Source organism: Salvelinus alpinus, chromosome 14, assembly GCF_045679555.1.
Source record: "Salvelinus alpinus chromosome 14, SLU_Salpinus.1, whole genome shotgun sequence".
Lineage (NCBI taxonomy): Eukaryota > Metazoa > Chordata > Actinopteri > Salmoniformes > Salmonidae > Salvelinus > Salvelinus alpinus.
This window is the reverse complement of record NC_092099.1, coordinates 13146008-13168557: the sequence shown is the minus strand read 5'-3', so window position 1 is coordinate 13168557 and position 22550 is coordinate 13146008. Positions and strand designations below refer to the sequence as shown.

At 40.5% G+C, this 22550-nt stretch overlaps 1 protein-coding gene across 8 annotated transcripts in view; it reads left to right on the top strand.

Annotated features, from left to right (window-relative positions):
• LOC139538443 (RNA-binding motif, single-stranded-interacting protein 1-like) overlaps positions 1-13450 on the top strand; it is a 66018-nt gene extending 52568 nt beyond the window's left edge. For 6 of the 8 annotated variants that reach the window (XM_071340495.1, XM_071340494.1, XM_071340490.1 and 3 more), the window contains exons 7-14: positions 18-133; positions 426-475; positions 557-644; positions 1487-1537; positions 2767-2877; positions 3176-3253; positions 3443-3521; positions 13211-13450. In XM_071340495.1, the coding sequence (XP_071196596.1) occupies positions 18-133; positions 426-475; positions 557-644; positions 1487-1537; positions 2767-2877; positions 3176-3253; positions 3443-3514 (566 nt within the window). In that variant the 3' untranslated portion in view covers positions 3515-3521; positions 13211-13450. The remainder of the gene's footprint in view (positions 1-17; positions 134-425; positions 476-556; positions 645-1486; positions 1538-2766; positions 2878-3175; positions 3254-3442; positions 3522-13210) is intronic. The other 2 variants (XM_071340493.1, XM_071340499.1) reach the window with 1 other exon arrangement.
• The last annotated feature ends 9100 nt before the right edge of the window (positions 13451-22550 follow it).

Genomic DNA, 22550 nt, shown 5'->3' with positions numbered 1-22550 from the left:
TCTCGCTCGCTCTCCAGCGCCACCGGAGCCCTTGCTGTGCAAGTTTGCTGACGGCGGGCAGAAAAAGAGGCAAAGCCAGAATAAATTTGTGCAAAACAGCCGCGCGTGGGCTAGAGACGGCGATGCTAGACTGGTGAGTGCTGCTGCCCTTTCCTTTCAGCGTGCATTTTGGATGGAGTGTGAATTACTGTACATGGAGGAGCACATCTATCGCGGGCATTCTGGCTCCAGTTTTAATGAACATGCGTGAAGGTTAAATCTTATACCAAAAAAGGACAGATTTCTGAAGTGTAAATACAGTAGTTAGTCCACAGGTGTCAAGGGGAGATGTGGTTGTGTGTGTAGGTTGCCTCAGGGTATGGGTTAGCTCCTCTCATTAGGTTAGCTCGTCTCATTTTAGCTCTTGTTATTTTGTATGTCCCCAGGCTGGAATGACCCTCACGTACGACCCCACCACAGCTGCTATGCAAAATGGGTAAGAAGAGCCACTGCAACAAATTCATAGTGTTCCTATTATCTTGTAGGACTTTATAAACAGTTGAATTTCCTTCTACAGATTTTATGTGTCGCCGTACAGCATCGGAAACAGGATGATCGCTCAAACGTCCATGTCTCCATATATCTCACCTCTCTCCACGTACCAGGTTGGCATCTACCTCATTCAATTTCAATGGATAGATGGGTTTGCATGACTTTGAATAGCGTTACTATTATATACACCCATAATACACATTTTCTGTAACTGACCAGGTATTTATGAACCTTTTATGACACTTATCTTGGGAGTGTTCTCCTTGGAGGATTGTGGTTCGGGATGTGAGGTCACTATGGCCTTTCTCAGAGCTATGTTTTTGTGTGTGTGTGTGTGTGTGTGTGTGTGTGTGTGTGTGTGTGTGTGTGTGTGTGTGTGTGTGTGTGTGTGTGTGTGTGTGTGTGTGTGTGTGTGTGTGTGTGTGTGTGTGTGTGTGTGTGTGTGTGTGTGTGTGTGTGTGTGTGTGTGTGTGTGTGTGTGTGTGTGTGTGTGTGTGTGTGTGTGTGTGTAAAGTCAGTGCAAGGGAGCCCGTGCAAATAGTCCAGGTAGCCATTTGATTAACTGTTGAGCAGTCTTATGGCTTGGGGGTAGAAGCTGTTCAGGAGCCTTTTGGTCCCATACTTGACGCTCCGGCACTGCTTGCCGTGCTGTAGCAGAGAGAAAGGTCTATGGCTTGGGTGGCTGGGGTCTTTAGACAATTTTCCGGGCCTTTCTCTGACACTGCCTAGTATAGAGGTCTGTGTCCCAAATGGCACCCTGTGCTCTATATAGTGCACTATTTTTGACTCAGCGCTCTGGTCAAACTTAGTGCGCCACATAGGGAATAGGGTGCCATTTGGGACGCAGTCCTGTAGTGCTGAGCCAAACACAGAGGCGTGTGAGCTCCTGAAATAGCTCTCTCCCAGTGCCTGCCCTGTGCTAGTATATTTACAGAGTGTATGTGTGATGTTCCAGGTACAGAATCCCTCCTGGGTTACTCACCAGCCCTACATCATGCAGCACCCAGTAAGACCAAATATACTACCTTTCTCTCGCCATCCTTTACTCTACTGCCTCTTTCCTCACATCATCTCCAGTCCTTTTCTTTCCTCCCTCACTTTGGAATGTCATGTTTCTCCTCTCCTTTTTTCCTTTCCATCTTATCTCTTCTGTTCTTTCTTACTCTGGTCAGATGCATAAATCAGCTGTTCCCTTCGCTTTGTGTTGTTTCGAAAAGAGGAGAAACAGGGATGTGAAAAGGGACATGGAGGGTGATGATGCCACATACAGTACAGTGTGTGACTGGGCTCTCTGGGATTTACTGGCACTACAGTGTTGACAAAAATACTAGCACCAGGATGCCTGGCTCCCTTGGTGTTGCTCACCACACGACAAGTTGGAAACACTTCAAACAACTTGTGTTTGATGACTGATTCCATTTGTATTTCCTAACAGATGGTTGGGAGCTGAGTAAGTATTGCTCTGTAATAAAGTATTTCTCATTTTTACAAGGAAATAGCGGTTCCCAATGGACGTTTTTACAAATACTCCTCCCCATGTGCCTCTAGCCTTTTCAGTGTTAATCAGCCAGGATTGTCAGTGTCTGTGTTCCATTTGGCACCCAATTCCTTATAAAGTGCCCTACATTTGACCAGAGGAATATGGGCCCTGGTCAAATGTAGTCCACTGTACATGGAATAAGTTGCCATTTGAGATGCATCCAGTGACTTCTAAAGCCAGTATGGCCAGCTACCTTGTAATGTGGATACAGGATATGAAGTCCGACACACTGAGCTCAGTTGATCTCCCTCTTGGTCTGAAACCCAACACAGGGCAAGCCCTGGCTGAACGATAAATGATTCATGAAGGAAAGGGATTTCATCTAGGTATTACTGCAACCCTCTCCAGCCTCCACCTGTCTGCCCTGACTAGTGCCAATAGACTGAACAGGATCCCAAATGGCACCCTGTTGCCTTTATAGTGTACTACTTTTGACCAGGTTCCCTTCGGGCTCGTCAAAAGTAGTGCACTACATAGGAAATGGGGTGCCATTTAGGACACATTCAGTCTGTCCTTCTTTCTCTCTTCCCCTTTCTCTTACTCCTGTTTCTATCATTTAGATATTTTGGGTAGTAACCGTGGGTTTGTATTGCATTTACTTGTTATAAGTACAAATAAATATAGGATCTATGGATGTCTGTATGCCTCTGCTACCCTCTGCTGCTCTGCTCTCATCCTCACACTCTCTGTCCCAGGGAGCGGTGATATCGCCCTCTATGGACCATACTATGTCACTACAGCCTACATCCATGATGAGCCCTCTCACTCAGCAGATGAGTCACCTCTCCATGGGCAGCACAGGAACAGTAAGAGGGGAATGGTCAAGGGGTCAAATAGGTCAACACTGGGTTCATGTGTTACATAATTAGAGCAAGGGCCATACCGTATGTATCTCAGAGTAGGAGTGCTGATTTAGGATCAGTTTGGGCTAATAGATCAGGAATAAGAATACATGGACCTGATCCTAGACCAGTGCTCCTATTCTCAGACACTTGATAGATACGGTCCCAGAAGTACATTTGATGTTGGGATCTGTATTTTTTATCGTCTTGAAGTAGAATTTTAGATGTATTTATAGTTACACTGTTCTTTCCTTCTTTGCAGTATATGGCTGCAAACTCTATGCAAGGAGCCTATATTCCCCAGTATGCACACATGCAGACGGCAAATGTTCCAGTGGAGGTTTGTGATTAACTTACTATTTATAAAGTACCTGAGGTATAAGATTATAGCTATAAGATTTTAGCTCTACGTACTACTTGGGTGTTAAAAGACACTAGGTAAGAGAGGTCATTCACATAGATAACTATTGATGTATTTATAGATGATAAACTGCTGCTGAGCTTTATCCAGTCTTAATTTTCCTTCCAGGACAACAGTCAGCAACAACAGATGGAGTCATCCGGTGATCATTCTCCTTACACCTACCAACAAACCAAGTAACACGGAGGTACAGTCGGGGTCTTATATTGTGAATGGGGTGCGATTCAAATGGCACCTTATTCGCTATATATAGTGCCCTAGTGCACATAGTCCTCTGGTCAGAATTCTACAGAAGTGGTGCAAATTGCAGTTCCACCCCTCAAAAATCTATTTTTTTTAAACAGTTAAGTCTTCAAACTTAAGACATTTATTTGTGATGATATGATGATATGTTCATGATATGTTCTAATTCAATCCAAGGCAATAACAAACATATTTTTTCAATGAATGTAGTACAAAGTCCTTGTTTATACCACTATTTATATTAAGAGGTGGCTGTCCCAAACCCTGACTATAAAGTAATTTATGATTTTCTTATATTTTTCACACTATTATTTGAATAGAACCTATTGAGTTGTTCTATTATTACATTGAAAGATGCTGATCTAATTAGTCGTTTTGTTTATTTTTAAACATATATGTCCCACCTTTTAATGTCACTACCAAAACACACATTCAAATACTGTGGAATGAATGTGCCTTAAGCCACACCCCTACAAATATCAACAAGTGATGGGATTGCACATCATGGCCACATGATGAGTAGTCTGTCTGCAAAGATTATGGAGAAAATGTGTGAGCAAGTTGGTAAATCTGCATGTATTTTTAAGAATTGTCACTACCGAATATCTAATATATCAAGTATGGTTTTGGTTTGCTGGGATGTACATCTGTCCAAATGAAAGATAGCCAGCCATATGTTACCTATGGGGATTCTTTAAAGTCCAAAGTCAGCCAAACCAAAATGGTCACGACCAAAACAATTGACACTATAGAGATATATAGAGGTCTCATCTTTGTATCTGTGCCATTTATGTGACAGCACGGGCAGCGCCATTGAGGTTATCTCCATGTATAGTTGCATGTGCCATGCCCTACCAACTGAGCTGAGGACTACCATATGGGTAGTGGACAAGTGCACACTTCAGGAAAAAGTATAGAGTGTTGAGAGGCATAGTCAGCAGGTGGCTCCAACTCTCCAAGAGCCCAAACATTGATATCTATTTGGCCAAGACATAGACTTCTCTAATGTGCTATACTGTACCGTACAGTGTTCCCCCAGGATTTTTTTCAGCAGCGGTGGCAAAGTTAGCGTAGGGACCGTCATAGAGGAGTTTTAAAGTAACTACCCAGTGTTTACAGATTTCTATCAAGTACGACCTATAACTAGTTTTCCTTACAGAAAAGTGTAATTACGTTTGTTAAAATGCCTAGTGTTGTCACGATACCAGAATTTTGACTTTGATACCGATACCAGGTTTAGTATCACGATACTCGATACCATCACAATACAATACATCTTTTGAGTTCAACGTCATGACACATGGAATTTCTTACATCAACATTTTTCAGAGACATCCATGTACGTATTAATGCGTCAATTATACAATGATACAGTCAATTTGACTTTGTTTTTACCAATCTAACTACACAACAACATAATGGTAACCGTTTATTTGAATGGTAAATCTCTATTGATAAACTGGGTAAATCAAGATGTAGCTTAGGCCTGTTCACAATACAGATGAATGCATATTCAATAGGAGTGTGTGCATGCGTTGAGTTATTGAGCCTGTTTGCATGGGGCTACAGATTAAAAACAATCTGTTTCCATTCCATGTGGGATTTATTGTATTGTACTTATCAATAACATTGGCATAGAAGTAGTAGGTTTTTAAAAATTATTATTATTTATTTTATTAAAGTGTGCACTGTTTCTTTAACCACTAATGACATCATACACAAGGCAAGAGGATGGGAGGTCTGTCGGTTCGATGAGGCAATAGATCATCTTTGGGAGAGGTGAGAGAGAGACTGATTAAAGTTTTGGTGGCAATCAGCTTTAAAATCAACATATTTTGCGTTATGGTTTGCATATTATCACAAACAAATTAAGTTACTAGGGTAGTAAATTGATGTTAGCTTCAGCTGTAAGCTAGCGATGAAAGTTAGACTAGAGAGCCCACGCCTAACGATCCCCCGCCCACTTCACTTCCCTCCATTGAAAATAAATGGAGCTCCGTTGTTTCATCGCTCCAACGTGTTATGTGGACTGCACTGTAAGTGGACCAGGCAAGGTGCGGTATAAGGGGAACATCGGCTGCGCTGATAGATAGACTTAATCCGTGAGACACTGACAGAAGTACCGAAAGTAACAACAATTCTAGTAACGGACCGTTTTTCATGTTCTAGTATTGAAAAAATCCCAAGGTTTCGGTATACCATGCAACACTAATAGGCTTAAATTACGCCAACAACAAAGTGGTGTTGGCATATATATGGGATCAATATCATGCCAAATGTATTTACAAATGTAAATCACCAATCCACAAATGTAAATCACTTTCCACAAATGTAAATCGCTATCCACAAATGCAATTCACTATCCACTAACAAACACCTTTTGATTTGTATTTGTAAATCGATATATTGCATTAGAATTGTTTTATAACTGCAGATATGCAGGTAATTTCTAAGGGCTTTAAGTAAAATGACTGCCATAAAGATTTGCGCATAGGAGAGATATGAGCAAACATGACAGATATGGCAAACCTGCAACTCCATATTTGGAAGCTCATAGGTAACCTGATTTTTGGCAGTGATTTGACAACAAGAAAAAGACAAAGTTCTCACGCATAGAAAAAAAGATTTGTATACCGATTTGTAGTCGTAGAAAAAAAGTTCTCACGCTAGAAAGAAATTTCTCACCCGTATAAAGGGATTTCTATAAATCGCTGGCAGCATTTAGTTCGGCCATGCCTGCCTTTCAAGGCTGCAGAAATTATAGTATGGTAACCATAATATGTTAACCATGTGTAACCATAGTATGTCCAACGTAAATAATTGAAACCCTAGCCCTACATTACTCAACCCGTACATCACCCAAATAGTTGAATTAGCTGGCCAGTGTGATAGCACCACTAAATGTGAAGGATATGTCATACATTGTAAGTAAGTGATTATAATCCATCCGCTGTCTCATGTTGCACAGACGATGAGCATTAAGGAGACATAAGTATTCCTGAGGCCTCTAACCGTTTCCCTAGGAGAAGCAGGTAGAAGGGAGGTGTAGGATATGGGATCAGACTTGGTAACAGAATTGCTTCTGTTCCTCTCCTCGCCCCAACATGGGCTTGAAATAGGGACCCTCTGCACTCATCGACAACATCGACACTCCTCGAAGCATCGTTACCAGTCGCTCCACAACTACTTCAAGTTCTCAGAGCGAGTGACGTCACCGAGGGAAACGCTATTAGCGTGCACGGTCAACTAGCTAGCCATTTCACACCGGTTACACTCACCCTCTTTGACCTCCTTCTTTTCCGCAGCAACCGGTGATCCGGGTCAACAGCATCAATGGGATCAACTTTTACGATCAACTTTTTTTCTACGACTACAAATCGCTTTCTTCGCGTTATAACTTTTTGTCTTTATGGCAGTCATTTTACTTAAGGCTCTTGGAAATGACCTGCATATCTGCACTTATAAAAAAATATATATAATGCAATATATCGATTTACAAATACAAATCAATAGGTGTATGTTTGTGGATAGAGATTTACATTTGTGGAAAGTGATTTACATTTGTAAATTGGTGATTTCAATTTGTGGAAGATGATTTACATTGGTGGATTGGTGATTTACATTTGTGGAAAGTGTTTTACATTTGTGGAAAGTGACATTTGTGAATTGGTGATTTACATTTGTGAATACATTTGGCATGATATTGATCCCATACATATACCAGTCATTAAAAATATTAACGCAAGTACATTGCTGATTGGCCAGCTCATCCTCCTCCAGACCGCTGATTGGCCAGCTCATCCTTCTGAGGAGTATCAGATCATACTCTGAGGAAATAGCAAGCAATTTTTAAAGTTTGAGGTGGGGTTTTTGAAGTGTTTTTTTTCTTTCTACAATTTATGCTTTGGCCTCAAATACAAGTATTGGACAAGTCAACAACATTGTTATGAGTTAACACAATATAAACTTTTAAAAGTGAGATTTTCACTGGGCAGTTACATTAAAGCTAATTTCCTGTAATTCTACACATTTATAGAGTTTTTAAAAAGTACTCATACTCAAAACCATGAAAATGAATAACCCATGGAGGCCAAGATGCAAAAACTAGTACAATTAATTTAATCCATGCTCAAAAGAATACAAAAAGTGAAAGTGCAGGATGCTAATAAAACATTGTAATTCGCAGTTTTAAAGCTCCTTTCCTGCAATTCTACACATTTTGCCATGGTTATGTTGTGTTCTTATGCTATCAAATATTAGAACAAAATCAGTGTGGGCCCCATGCCATGACATTTCTAGAATTAAATAGATTTTCTTCTCTCACCCATCTACACACAATACCCCATAATGACAAAGTGAAAACGTGTTTTTAGACATTTTTGCAAATTTATTGAAAATGAAATACAGAAATATATAATTTACAGTTGAAGTCAGAAGTTTATATACACCTTAGCCAAATACATTTAAACTCAGCTTTTTTTTTTCTTTTTTTTTACAATTCCTGACATTTATTCCTAGTAAAAATTCCCAGTCTTAGGTCAGTTAGGATCAGCACTTTATTTTAAGAATGTGAAATGTCAGAATAATAGTAGAGAGAATGATTTATTTCACCTTTTATTTCTTTCATCACATTCCCAGTGGGTCAGAAGATTACATACACTGAATTAATATTTGATAGCATTGCCTTTAAATTGTTTAACTTGAGTAAAATGTCTCGGGAAGCCTTCCACAAGCTTCCCACAAAAAGTTTGGTGAATTTTGGCCCATTCCTTCTGACAGAGCAGGTTTGTATGCCTCCTTGCTCGCATACACTTTTTCAGTTCTGCCCACAAATTTTCAATGGGATTGAGGTCAGGGCTTTGTGATGGCCATTCCAATACCTTGACTTTGTTGTCCTTAAGCCATTTTGCCACAACTTTGGAAATATGCTTGGGGTCATTGTCCATTTGGAAACCCATTTGCGACCAAGCTTTAACTTTCTCGCTGATGTCTTGAGATGTTGCTTCAATATATCCACATAATTTTCCTCCCTCATGATGCCTTCTATTTTGTGAAGTGCACCAGTCCCTCCTCCAGCAAAGCACCCCCACAACATGATGCTGCCACCCCCGTGCTTCACGGTTGGGATGGTGTTCTTCGGCTTGCAAGCCTCCCCCTTTTTCCTCCAAACAGTTCTATTTTTGTTTCATCAGACCAGAGGACATTTCTCCAAAAACCACAATCTTTGCCCTCATGTGCAGTTGCAAACCATAGTCTGGCTATTTTTTGTTGTTGATTTTTTTAATATCCTTTTCTCCCCAATTTCGTGGTATCCAATCGCTAGTAATTACTATCTTGTCTCATCGCTACAACTCCCGTACGGGCTCGGGAGAGACGAAGGTCGAAAGCCATGTGTCCTCCGAAGCACAACCCAACCAAGCCGCACTGCTTCTTAACATAGCGCGCCTCCAACCCGGAAGCCAGCCGCACCAATGTGTCGGAGGAAACACCGTGCACCTGGCCCCCTTGGTTAGCGCGCACTGCGCCCGGCCCGCCACAGGAGTCGCTGGAGCGCGATGAGACAAGGATATCCCTACCGGCCAAACCCTCCCTAACCCGGACGACGCTAGGCCAATTGTGCGTCGCCCCACGGACCTCCCGGTCGCGGCCGGCTGCGACAGAGCCTGGGCGCGAACCCAGAGACTCTGGTGGCGCAGCTAGCACTGCGATGCAGTGCCCTAGACCAGGGAGGCCCCCATAGTCTGGCTTTTTTATGGCGGTTTTGGAGCAGTGGCTTCTTCCTTGCTGAGCGGCCTTTCAGGTTATGCCGATATAGGACTTGTTTTACTGTGGATATAGATACTTTTGTACCTGTTTCTTCCAGCATCTTCACAAGGTCATTTGCTGTTGTTCTGGGATTGATTTGTACTTTTCTCACCAAAGTGAGTTCATCTCTAGGAGACAGAACGCGTCTCCTTCCTGAGCGGTATGACGGCTGCGTGGTCCCATGGTGTTTATACTTGCGTACTATTGTTTGTACAGATGAACGTGGTACCTTCAGGCGTTGGAAATTGCTCCCAAGGATGAACCACCATTTTTTTTCTGAGGTCTTGGCTAATTTGTTTGGATTTTCCCATGATGTCAAGCAAAGAGGCACTGAGTTTGAAGGTAGGCCTTGAAATACATCTACAGGTACACCTCCAATTGACTCAAATGATGTCAATCAGAAGCTTCTAAAGCCATGACATCATTTTCTGGAATTTTCCAAGTTGTTTAACGGCACAGTCAACTTAGTGTATGTAAACTTCTGCCATTATTCTTTTTAAAATTCTTTAAGCTTTAATCCAACAAAATCAGCCTTAAATCTAACAAAATTAAGTTCACCAAAGTGGTCAAACCTGGCTCACATCTGAACATTGATATTGTCCAGTGTGTTGTAGTAGATTCGCCTCCTCTCTACTCTGATTGGCAGTTTACTATGAGTTTCGCTGGAGTTTCGCCAGACACAGTTCATTGCATTTCTGTTTGAATTTCTCATAGAAACGATCAAAGTCTTGTCGCTGGCGTTCCAGTGCTTTCATTGTGTCGCTGAGGGTACGGCAGAAACCCATATCCATCACTTTGTTCTGCAGAACATGGAAAAGCGCGTCAGTTTCATTGAAAATTCCATCATAGGCCATGAGCAGAAAGAAAAACTGTGGCTCCTGAGTGGTGCAGCGGTCTAAGGCACTGCATCTCAGTGCTAGAGGTGTCACTACAGACCTTGATTTGATTCCAGGCTGTATCACAACCGGCTGTGATTGGGAGTCCCATAGGGCGGAGCACAATTGGCCCAACGTCGTCTGGTTTAGAATTTGGCCGGAGTAGGCCGTCATTGTAAATACACATTTGTTCTTAACTGACTTGCCTAGTTAAATAAAAAAAAATGGGTTGCTAACGGTTAATTTTTTTTCAGCAAAGGGTTAAGGCATGTAATATTTCCACATAGTTGCCCCTGGTCCTGTTTGATGAGCTGGCATTCTCATCATTACCACAAAATGCCAACTCGGCAGCATGTAACATTAATTAGCTAGATCTTTCAAAATCTCCTTCAGCTTTGCATTGTGCATGCTGATGTTCAATCTCTGTTGTTCATTGCCAGATCTATCCGTGAGCTGCCAAATGTCTTAAAAGCTATCTGGCTTTGGATATGAGACACAGATTTCTCGTGCTTCTTGAGTGCTGTAGACAAGTTGTTCTAGTCGCAGTATCCGGCTCTTGTTCACACGCTGTCACTGGTGGAGAACAGCAAGCGGGGGAAGCGGAGTCCACTGCTAGCAGCGCAGCCACAGAGCCAGTCTTTCCAGCCTTGATACCACTCAGATTGAAATAATCGTGTTAGTTTCTGTCCCTTCCTTTGATGTAGGTTTCTAAACCCAGGGTGTTCTTCCCTCCCTTATCACACCCTGTTTTGCTAGAAAACTGTTTCAGAGGCAATATGTTAGCCATCCTGATCAGCTTACTTTAGCTAGCAGTAAAACGAACGTAACCGCCAAAAGGCGGCAGATGACATGTGACATCCATAGGCAGGAGCGAGCTCTTCCTATCCTCCTGCCTATCCTCCTGCCTGTCCTCCTGCCCATCCTCCAGTCTATCCTCCTGCCTATCTTCCAGCCCATCCTCCTGCCTATCCTCCAGCCCATCCTCCTGCCTATCCTTCTGCCCATCCTCCAGCCTATCCTCCTGCCTATCCTCCTGCCTATCCTCCAGCCTATCCCATTACATTTTTCACTCCAGTACGTATGCACATTTATTATTTGAGTGCAATGAAAATGAATGGGAGATATTGACACATGGAAGGCAGCGAAGCGCTCTGCCTGCTTTTCGGTGTCCGTTAGCTGGGAGTATAAGGTAGAAACACGCATGCACAAGTCATGTCAATGCCTTGCATTGAGTTTGGAGTTTGAAGGGCGGGAGAAAGGCACAAGGCAAGGCTGCTTTTCCTCTGGCCACCTTGCACATTTTGTAGTAGATCACCGCAAATTTGGGAGGTACTAGTTCAGAAATCCATTTTATCGTGAAGAAAAAACATGAAGAGAACAAAATTATTATTGATAATATTTATATGTATTCATTTTTCATGACAGTTGTTTTTTAATTCGTTTTCACAAGGTAGGCACTGCCTACCCTCCCAACCCTGACCGCACGTCACTACTCTACTATACTGTACCCTACTCTACTGTACCGTACTGTACTCGAGTTTACTCTACTTGAGTCTCTTATAATTGATGAAAGGGCCCATGGACTCTCAGATCTAGTGGTCTTGAGACCACTAAAGACAACATAAATTCGGTCTTTAACTTGTCATGGACTCAGCTCACTAGGTCTGTGTCTGGACCTTGGGACCAGTGTCCTGGTATAAATCTTGGTCGTGGCTCCTGGATATTACCTTAGTCTTTGGTTTACAAACCATACGATCACCCAGTTGACTACTTTTAAATGGTGGAAACAGTCCATGGCAATGTCTATACTAAAACGAGTCTTCCATTTATCTTTATGATTGAAACTTGACACTGAAATGCCAGTTATCTTGCCAAAATAAAGATAGGTAAAGTATAAATTCGTAGAATTAGTAGAGTATAGAATACCTAGGATAGGATAAAGTAATCCTTCTAACCCCCCCCCCCCCCTTAAAAGAGTTAGATGCACTATTGTAAAGTGGTTGTTCCACTGGATATCATAAGGTGAATGCACCAATTTGTAAGTCGCTCTGGATAAGAGCGTCTGCTAAATGACTTAAATGTAAATGTAATGTAAAGTGATAATTTAAACATCTAACGATATCATTGATTAGATATACAAGTAATAAAGTCATTCAATTAATCAGCAAGTTTCAGATTCATACAATCAACATTGAACATTTTACAGAGAATAATAGAGATTATATTTCTCTAAATTCAATGTAAAGGTTTAGAAAATCAGGTAAAAAAATCTGGTTTTTACTATTTTTTAAATTTGTTATGCAAGTTCAATCTCTAAAATGTATCTGTAATTGAAGGTTAATCAAAATTATCACTACTGTGCATGGTTTTCCCTTTATTGAAACTTTTTCACTATGGTTCGGTAGTGACAAATTTAATGGGGTGGTAAGGAACTCAGGTAAAATATTATATATTATTATTTAAATGTGTGAGGAGTATATATTTCTACCTGGCATATGTTGTAAGACATCTGTGCTGAAAGTTTGGGAAAAATAGCATACAAACGCGATTTTTTTGCACCACTTCTATAGAATGACCCATGTACTCCCTGACGAAGGCCATGCAGCCGAAACGCGTCGGTTTTTAACAACTTTGTTTCTATTGAACATGCCATACTAATAAAGGCATTTTAATTAATTATATGAAGAGTGCCTTGGTCCTCCTTTCTTTTTGATGACCAATTTACACCTTTTACCAAAGAGCACCTTCTATATACCAAAATATACTATAGTGTACCTTAGTAGCGCTTCCCTTCCTCCTCTTTCGACCCATGTATATGGTTCCATTTGGGACAGAGCCATAGAAGGAGCCAATGCCCCCAGCCTGTATGGTTGCGGGTAGATGTTTCATATGATAGAAAGACACTTAGTACCGGAGTTTAACTCATCTGATTGTCTTGGTTGTGTCCTCTCAGGTGTGGTAGGAGCCCAGAAGAAAGAGTTGTAATGACAGCTGAAACAATCATGGCTTCCTCTGATGATGGATTGTGCGTTAAGGATTTATCCCAATTTTGCACAGGTTCCGCAATGATTTCCTTTTGTTTGTGATAAGAAAAACAAGTGAGACTGTTTTGTTATAAGTTCCATGAGGTGCAAATAAGTGATTAATTTCATCAAAGGATACTATAATTCTCAAAAAAAGAATTTAAAAAAAATTGTTGTATTTTACTAAAGAAAGAATGTTTATTTTCTACCAAGGATTGTCACATGGATGCAAGAACCTATAGCGGATCATGTGACTTGTTGTTTAAGGTGCATGATAGTAAAGATGTCGTTTGTTAATATTGTTTATGATTTAAATTTTTATCTTTCTCTTATTTTGTACTGAAATAGATTTTTCTGAAGATTTATTAGCCAGACACCTTGAAAATGATGTTTTGTGCTTGCTGTGTGAGTGTTGCTATGGTGAAGTGTTCAGTGTTTTTTCTTGTAAAGTGATTTATCTTAGTGGTCTAGATTGATCTTTCTGTCTCATACAATTTGCCTTAAAAATTTCCGTACAGTAGCTGTATAGGCAACCTCCGAGGCTAGAAATGAGCAAGAAATGTTAAGAGCTATTGCCTTGTAAATCAGCTAAATAGGGCTTTTCCTTTGAGTATAGCTTATAAAATCTGCTGTGTTTAGAAATGTAGGATCTTAATTTGATCACCCTGTTGCCAGAGAACTTTCCTGCAATGCAGGATATTTTAAACTTGTCGTGTATTTGAGGTTTCAAAAGGCTTCTGAAGTGTGTAATTTCCATTTTGTAATTTCCCTTATGAAAATTATATTAACCACTACAAAAATGGCCATTCATTATAATCCACATAATAATTCACATTTCCTATTGCTGCTGGATTATTTTCCTGCTGTAGCAAACTGGCTCAAATAAAGATCCTACATCTGTATGTGTTTTGCTTTTCCCCTCTAAAAATGAATCTAAAGTAGAAGTATTTGAAAAAAATGTTTAGAGTGAAACGACCCTCTGAATCTGATGATGATTTTGAATAGGATGTCATGTTTGTATTATCTGAGGGCCTTAAAGGTCTTTGGTTGTTGAATGTGGTAGATATCCTGCTGAATGATCACATTTTGAATTTTGCCTTTCAATTACTTGGTGTTGTAGATTAGCCTGAAATGAACTTCTTGGGGTGGGGATGGAATAAGGGAGGGCGTGGTTGTGTCTTTTTTGGGAGATGTTGTCAGCTTGGCAGGATGTTTCTTTTTCACTTTCAGTTGAAATGCAAACAGGCAAACTTGGATATATTATTGTGCAAAAAAACGATCAAAGCTTTCACGTACATGGAGTTTGAGTTGGGGAAAAATGGAGATTAAAATGTCGATTTTATTGCACCTAGCTCTTTGATAGGAAACAAACAAGCTTGGCACTTCCAATTATAGTTTACTTCACCAAAGAACTGAGCTAGTAAATTGAGGAAAGTGTCATTTCTCTCTCACAAGGATGTAATTGACTTTTTGCCAGACTAGATTGCAGTTTGGAAAATGTGCCTTTTTTTGTACATTTACTTTCAGTTTTCATACGTTTTATGAAAGTATGGACACAAACAAGCTTGAAGGACGATTTGGATCCAACAAATGCCACACGCTGATTTCATCACTACAGAAAAATGGAAAATGCGGTGTTAGAAATACAAAGAAGGCAGTTTGAAACTATGAAATTACAAAAAAAATCTTATAATAATCTGTTTTGACATTGTGCAACAGATAATGTTATTGCTAAAAGTTAGATTATTTTTTATCATAGTAGATTTGAACAGGCTTTATGATTGAGTTGTCTTCCAGAAGCCCGTGTTCTGGCCTGATGGTCGGACAGACTGACCAGTTATCTACCTCAGAGTTTCGTTTCTCCTCTGTATTGGGCCGGGTTAGCAGGTCCAGCCTGCCCTTCCAGACCAAATGCCATGCTCAGGAGCTGGCCATATACACTTGTTTTCTTTCAGGTTGTTTTTAATACTTTTTGATTTTCTTCACAAAAAAATAAGAAAAATTATGATATATTATTATAATCATTTTGAGGACAATTGTGCGTTGAGCGTATTTTAGTTGTGTTCGGACATTAAGTTTCATAGTTTCAAAAGTAGAACTGCTGCTTTCATCACAAGACATACCAGAGGCTAATAAAAGTGGTTGAAGACAAACAAAAGCTAAAGCTGAAAGTGGTATTTCCTGGATCTGTGACATCTCCTGAGAACATCATTGTTGCTTTGTCAGTCCAGACAGACTTGCAGCAGCATTTCCTCTGCAGTCAGCTTGAGTTGAGTTACTAAAGTAAAGGGCCACTGTGACTATACTTGAGATTTCTGTGTAATGCCTGAGAGTGATAACTAATTCTGTCGAGTGCTTGTGAGGGTTATGCTGCTAGTAATGTCTGAACCAAGTGCCATACTGCGTCTGAGTCAAGGGTTTGGAAAGGTTCATAAAGAAAGAAAAATGCTAATTTAATCAACCATCATGTTAAAAAGTCATTAAGTTATATTGAAAAGTAATAATTTATGAAGAAAGAAGTTTTGTACAGATCGTTTGAAGAAATAAAAGATTTTCATAGAGATATCTATATGAGAGTTCATTTTTTATTTTGTTTTACATGTGCCACACATTTCCCAGTGGTAACATATGTCCAGTTTAAGGAAACCATCCTCTGTGTTTTTGTTTTATAGTGTTTGTTAAAGCAAAAAATATTTTCAGTAGATTGTTACTTAAGCTTTATTTCTGTTCATTTATTTTAATTTTTTTTTAAATAAAAACTTAAATTGGACTTGTTCTGTGTTCTGTTGGTGTGGGAGGGAAGAGATCTCATTATATTGATATCTGGCTGTAAACAAACCCTCAGAGCTGAGCCCGTTGCAGATGAAGAGAGCATGTTCATTTCCATCCTAGCAACATGACAAAAAAGCATCGTAGTTACAAGTTAGCATTATCTAAGTTATAGGATCTCTATGCCTAAAACTATACAGGCCGAATCCCCCAAGGTAAATGGGCGCGTTTGACATTGCAGCCGACTTGAAAGGCGAGTTGAGACTGACTGATCTACAAATCACCTTGCGTCATAAATAACTACTCAATATGATTTGTAGACCAGCCAGTCACAATTTACCCACGATACAAACCGGCTTTGATGATCTAAAACACGGCCAATGGGGGAGTTTGATTAGACTGAACCTGTGTAAACCGGGCTACGGCCCGTTACGTCACCGGGTAAAAGTAGTGAAGGAGGAGTGCCCACCTCAAGTCGAGCATGCCCTGGCCATAATGTTCACAAAACAGCATGATGAATTGTTCAGAAACATAAAACATATATTTTCTATTAAATATATAGTAGTTTTCCTTGGGAAGGCAGGTAAAGCGATATGAGTTGTATATAAAGAGCAAACACTTTTGCATGTGGAAACACTGAATCCTAACTCATTACTCCACGTGCTTGACATACATTACTTCGACTTTGCCGTCGAATTTGACCGGGGCACCTGGCTCACCCCCGGAAGGCAGCCCAGTTTTAAAACGAGTGCAATCAATGCTAACCCAGTTCGCCCGGGGCATTAATCAAATCCCCTCAATGTTTTTAGCTATAAAGTTTTGTTTCACAGTCTTTGCCTCCTCCCTCCTTATTGCTGATCATTACTCCATCAATCCACTGTCTGTATTGGATGTACTTAATTTTACCAATGGCAGCTGCTCCTGCTCTACATAAACATAAATTTCTGAGTAAAAATGTTCAGTAACAATCAGAAGTAACAACTGGAAGACAAATTACTTTGAAGATTAAAAACTATATTAGTAGCTTATGATTTTATTTTTCCATACTGTGAAATGTGTCAAGACCAGAAATATTGGAAGCATATCAGAAATTCAGCATATCTTTGAAAGTGTATTATATTTTAACCTTTCTTTGAGTCTCCTTTTGTAAGTAAATGATACTGGTAATCTCTGTTTCCACAGATAAGGTGCTGAATGAAAACAATTTCAGCAGTTACCAGTAACATTGCCTTTGCAGTGATTTTCTTATGGATCTTCCTCACAAAACCAAAAGCTTTCAGGAATGATTGGAGTGACAGCACAGCATGGCCTGTAAAGGCCTATCTCCTGTGAGATTATTCCTACAGTACCAATTTCCTCATAGTACATGAGAATTCCAGTCATTTGCCTCAACACACTGACACTGACCTTACCTCACACAGAGTTGAGATTGACACCGCTGTCGCATACAATGAAGATGTGACACATGTCCTCTTGCGACAGAGGGGAAACTTATCTATGTGGTCCGTTACAGCAGCAAATGACATGTACAGAAGCCTCAGGAAAAGGAAATTGGATAAATGGGGTAGAATCATGTCAATCCAGCCGAGTAATATAACTCTGACAATGCATCTTATCATTAACCTTTCGTCTGTTTTATTTCTCATCTTGTGCACAGTTTTGTAAATCAGCTATGGAGGCAATCTAATCAATATACCAGGACTCACTTCGCTAAACAGGCCTTACTGTTGATGAGACATTCTGTTGAGTTGGACTTACAGTGTGTTTGGCATTAGCACGTTCACAGCCCTGAGGGTGAGGGCAGTGTAGAGATTATCAACACCATGTCCTGGCCATGGTGTTAACATGCATGTCCCAATCTCAGCCAGTGTGAGTGGTGACAGGAGGGAGGCTACAGGGATGGGGGCTAGGAGAGGGCTGTGACCAGGCCTGGGTGGGTAGTGGATGGGAGGGAGGATAAATGGACGGGGGCTTGGAGAAGGCCATGGTGGCCAAGCCCTGGACTGGCAGATGGGTCTTCCTGGTCTCCTGCAGGGTGTGGTGCCACCCGACGGGAAACCGTGAGCAGCAGACAGACGATGAGCCAGATCCATGCTGCAGCTGTCTGTGGCCTGCAGCCACCTGCGTCTAGCTGTTACAAGCCGGACACGCCTCTGCATCTACTACAGCTACGGCATACTACCCATTCTGCCCCTTTGTCTGTCTGCAGGTAATATGAGCGATCTCAACAAAGGTGTAATGACTGTGTGGTGATGTATCGTCTTTGAAATAACCATCGAAAAACGTGGCCTTTACACAGGGAGAGTACAAAGGGCTCTTTATCTTTTTGGGTTCTGGCAAGGTCTATCTCAGTGGAGAGTGAAATACGAGTGTTCTCTTTCTATGTGACCATTATTTATGATTTATTACATTCAACAGTCTGATGACTTTGAATGGATGGGTGTCTATGATTGCTCTTTCTGTCTTCCCTCACACAGGGTTCGATCTAAAATGGGTGCTTGGTCTCAGGTCCTGGAGGGCTCCTGAAGATAATAACAGGATATTCATGTTTTTTGTTATTTTTAGATGAGATGTCTACTGGACATATTTGCTAAGTGGGTTCATGTGAGTTACCAATCAGTCTTGTCCATTGCTACAGTAACTTGTGTTCACTTGAATAAAAAATATTTGTACAAGTTTAAACCATTCAGGCTGGCTGTTAAACCGCCAAAGAATCTCTGGCATTGCTGAAGAATTTCTGCAGTGGATAGGCAGCAGACATCGTGTCTATGTTCCCTGTTGATTTTGTCTTGTTTATTAATGTAGTGTCTCTAGTCTTCTTATGTCTAGAGCTGTGGCTTTCGTATACCCCACTGAGCTCTCTGCCATTCCAGCTCTCACCAACATTCTTCTCACTTCTTAATGTCTTGCGCCTTGTTTATTTTTCACTGGGAGCTTTGGATTAATTAATGAGACAATAATGTTATTCATCATTTGAGTCGTGGTAGGCCTACAAGTAAGGATTTGGCTATACAACCTAAGAATGAGTGGAATTTACTGTGCTTCTTATTTACATCCAATTGGTCAGTAATTTCAGTTGAATATATATGTAAAATATGTTCCTGTGTGACTGTGACATATTTATACTGCAATTTTTAAAACATAAAGAGGCACTCTGCAAGCTTTTAGGCAGCATGTTATCCTACTGGGTTGCAACCACTGAAATCTGTACAATTGATGTACTTATGGCACCATCTAGAGGACTTAATGGGTTATTCTGTAAATCAATGTCCTCCTGGGGCCCAACTCCTTTATCAAAATAAAACATAACAATAAAACCACTTCTCCCTTATTAAACATGTTGCTGTTTCCTTCTCCACAATCTATAATACAATTATATCGAATGAAATGCATGTACAATGATATTCTTCAACTTCCCAATAATTTTAGCTGGTGCATTAAAAAAGTAAAAGGGAGTTGCTGCATAATCATTTGTTTTGACAAGCTTCCAACATACACTGAACTTTGCAAGCCTACTTTTTGAGGGAACACGTAAATTCAGGCACTGGCAGTGGTGGATTTACCATTAGGCAACTAAGGCAATTGCCTGGGGCCTCACATCATCAGTGTGCCTCGTGAACTTGGCATACTTACAATAGTTTAATACATTATTTATATTATCTTCCTCCTCTGCTTGAGGCCATCTTCTGCTTGTGAGTAATCTCCAATGTGCACTTTTAAGCAAATGGATCATTTTTTCCCCTCCGAATTTGGCTCTAGCTTTTGAACGTTTGGGGATATTAGCTATTACGACCCCATAACTGAAAGCTAATAACTGGAGTGGATATGCAGAAGACATCATGTCTATGTTCCCTGTTGATTTTGTCTTGTTATTTCCCTCTACGATGCTCACAAGCAGTGCAAGACACGTTAGAAGGGACTGTGACAAAATCGCATCTTTCGGAGATGCATAAAGATGGCAGCCCCCATGCACTTTCCACAATTTCCTTGTTTGCTAAGATCGCCGTATTGTACATTGCTCTCTGTTACTCTATTTTTGTTTTTTCATTAGCACGGTATACATCAGGGCCGGCTCAAGACATAAGCGACATAAGCTGAACTCAGTCAGGGTCTCAACTTACTGTTGAGGGTTAGAATAGTAGAATACACAAGTGCAAGTTCGAAATTTGGCTATGGATCAGCAGTTTTTCTCTTGTTTTGTCAGTCACTGACAGTCACTCAATTAGCCTTTTCAGCAAACAATTTAGCTGACAGATATCATTAACATGGCATAAGGCATGCAAAATGTGTAGTTTTGCAGGAAATTTGCTTTAAAACTGAAAAAAAAGCTCCATCATTTGACAATGTATCTCTGCCCCATGGCAAAATGAGTAGAATTGCATGAAATGTGTTATAAAATTGCAACATTTTCTCTCCACCGCATGGTCAATGTGTAGAACTGCAGAAAACTTGCTTTAAAACTGCAACATTTTCTCTACGCCGCATGTGTAGAATTGCAGGAAATGTACTTTCAAACGTACATTTTTCTCTCCACCATCAAGAGGGAAGCCCCCCAACCAAATCTCGCTTAGGGCCACCAAAAGGCTTGGGCCGGCCTTCGTATACATGATCACAATTTTAGCTCCAAGACCCCAGCCAATTGAAATAAACAAAAAAGTAGGTTGTGCTGATTTATTGGCGCATTGAACCATGTTGCGCACCTTAGTTTAAAAACTCTATGAAATAGTGCTAAAACAATTACGTCATATCTGAATCCTGACATCTTTATACATGTTCACCATTGAAAATAATGCAGATCGTTTTTTTCTACACATAATTATTACCTAATACCTGATGATCTTCTCTGTGTAATGCAAATAAGAAATGTTACACCTTTCCCATTTTCAAGTCAATTGACTTGAAAATTAGCCTTATGAACATAGAAACTTGGTTGCAGTTTGTATCTGTGCTATAATGGTTCAAAAGTACATAAAATGAACTAATATATATGCATTGGTTGATATTGCAAAGAAAATATCAGATATAGGTATTGGCCCAGAATTTACACATCATGAATCCCTAAATTGAAAGGGTTAAAACAGAATAATTTTGAAAAATATTCTACCAACTTTGCACAACTCTTAGGGCAACAGGTATCCATGATCTTTGTCAAAATTGCTCACGCTCAGTAAATTTGGTTGGGAATCATTGATGGACAGCAATATTCAAACCTTGTCTCTGATTTTTCAAGCTAATCTAAGTCAGGACTGACACTGGACCACTTAGGAACACTCAACATCTCTTGGAAAGCCCTTCTGGTGTGTCTGAAAATGTTTGTTAGATTAGATTTAGGGTTAGATTTTCAGAAGACTGAGGGTTTCCTCAAACTTTTTACCTGGGCTTTGCTTCTTTCATATTTGTTTTTTTATCCTGACAAACTCCCCAGTCCATGCCAGTGACAAGCATACCCATAACACTGCAATAGTAGATTTAATTTTAAGGCAGCAAAATTTGAAGACTGTGCAAGGGGTGTGTAGACTTTCAGAAGCAACTGCCCTTCTTTTGGCCCGCAAATTGCTTTTGACGAACAAATCGGTCTGGAAAAAAATCTATGTGGCCCGTTGATTTGTTTTTATCCCAGTGTGGCCCTCAAACCAAAATTATTGCCCACCCCTATTCTATGTGGTGATGCAAAGACCTTTAAATGGAGGGCATTTCAAGTCTTTCCAATTAGCATTTTCATTCTGCTTTGTTCACCTTGAAATAGCTGGCTCCAAATAGCTCTTTGTTCAGCAGCCTTAGTCCTCTTCCTGGGGCCTCCAAATCCACCCCTGGGGCGAGTATTTACCGCTATTTAAAGTTAGTGGGGTGGGATTTAATTTCAATGTGAGATGCTGTAACGTGGTCTCAGGGCAATTTGTATTATTCTGTACGTGAAGCTCCATTTAGTATGATATGTTACACTATTAGGTTACAATATGATTGGCACAGCGGTCGTACATACATCCCCCATGTGACTCGAACACGCAACCTTTGCATTGCTAGAAGGTCGTGGATTACGCCTAACCATCAGTGGTGGTTCTAGACCATTTCAACTGGGGGGGCCAAGCTGGGGCCAGTTGTACTGTTAGAGGGGCCAGTTACATTAGATGTTATTGTTGTCATATCGTTTTCTTCACTGCATTGCAGGCATTAGCAGGCAAAATACCATGTTCATAATCATCATCGTTGCCACTGTCTAATAATGGATGTAAAAAAAAGAACGATAGCAAAAATTAGTTATGTCAAAAGAAAATCATACTCCACATTTAGGGGGGCCACAAGGGGGTCCAAAATAGTTGTCACAGGGGCACTGGCCCCCCCAGAACCGCTAGTGCTGCCCATATAGTCACATGCTATATCTCAGACAGCACTGACACGATTTTGACAAAACATGGGTGAATGATGTGTCTTGCCATAGAAATTACACTGATTGGCCCAAGGTGGGAGAGCTATAATAATGAACTGAAATGGGTTAGTCAC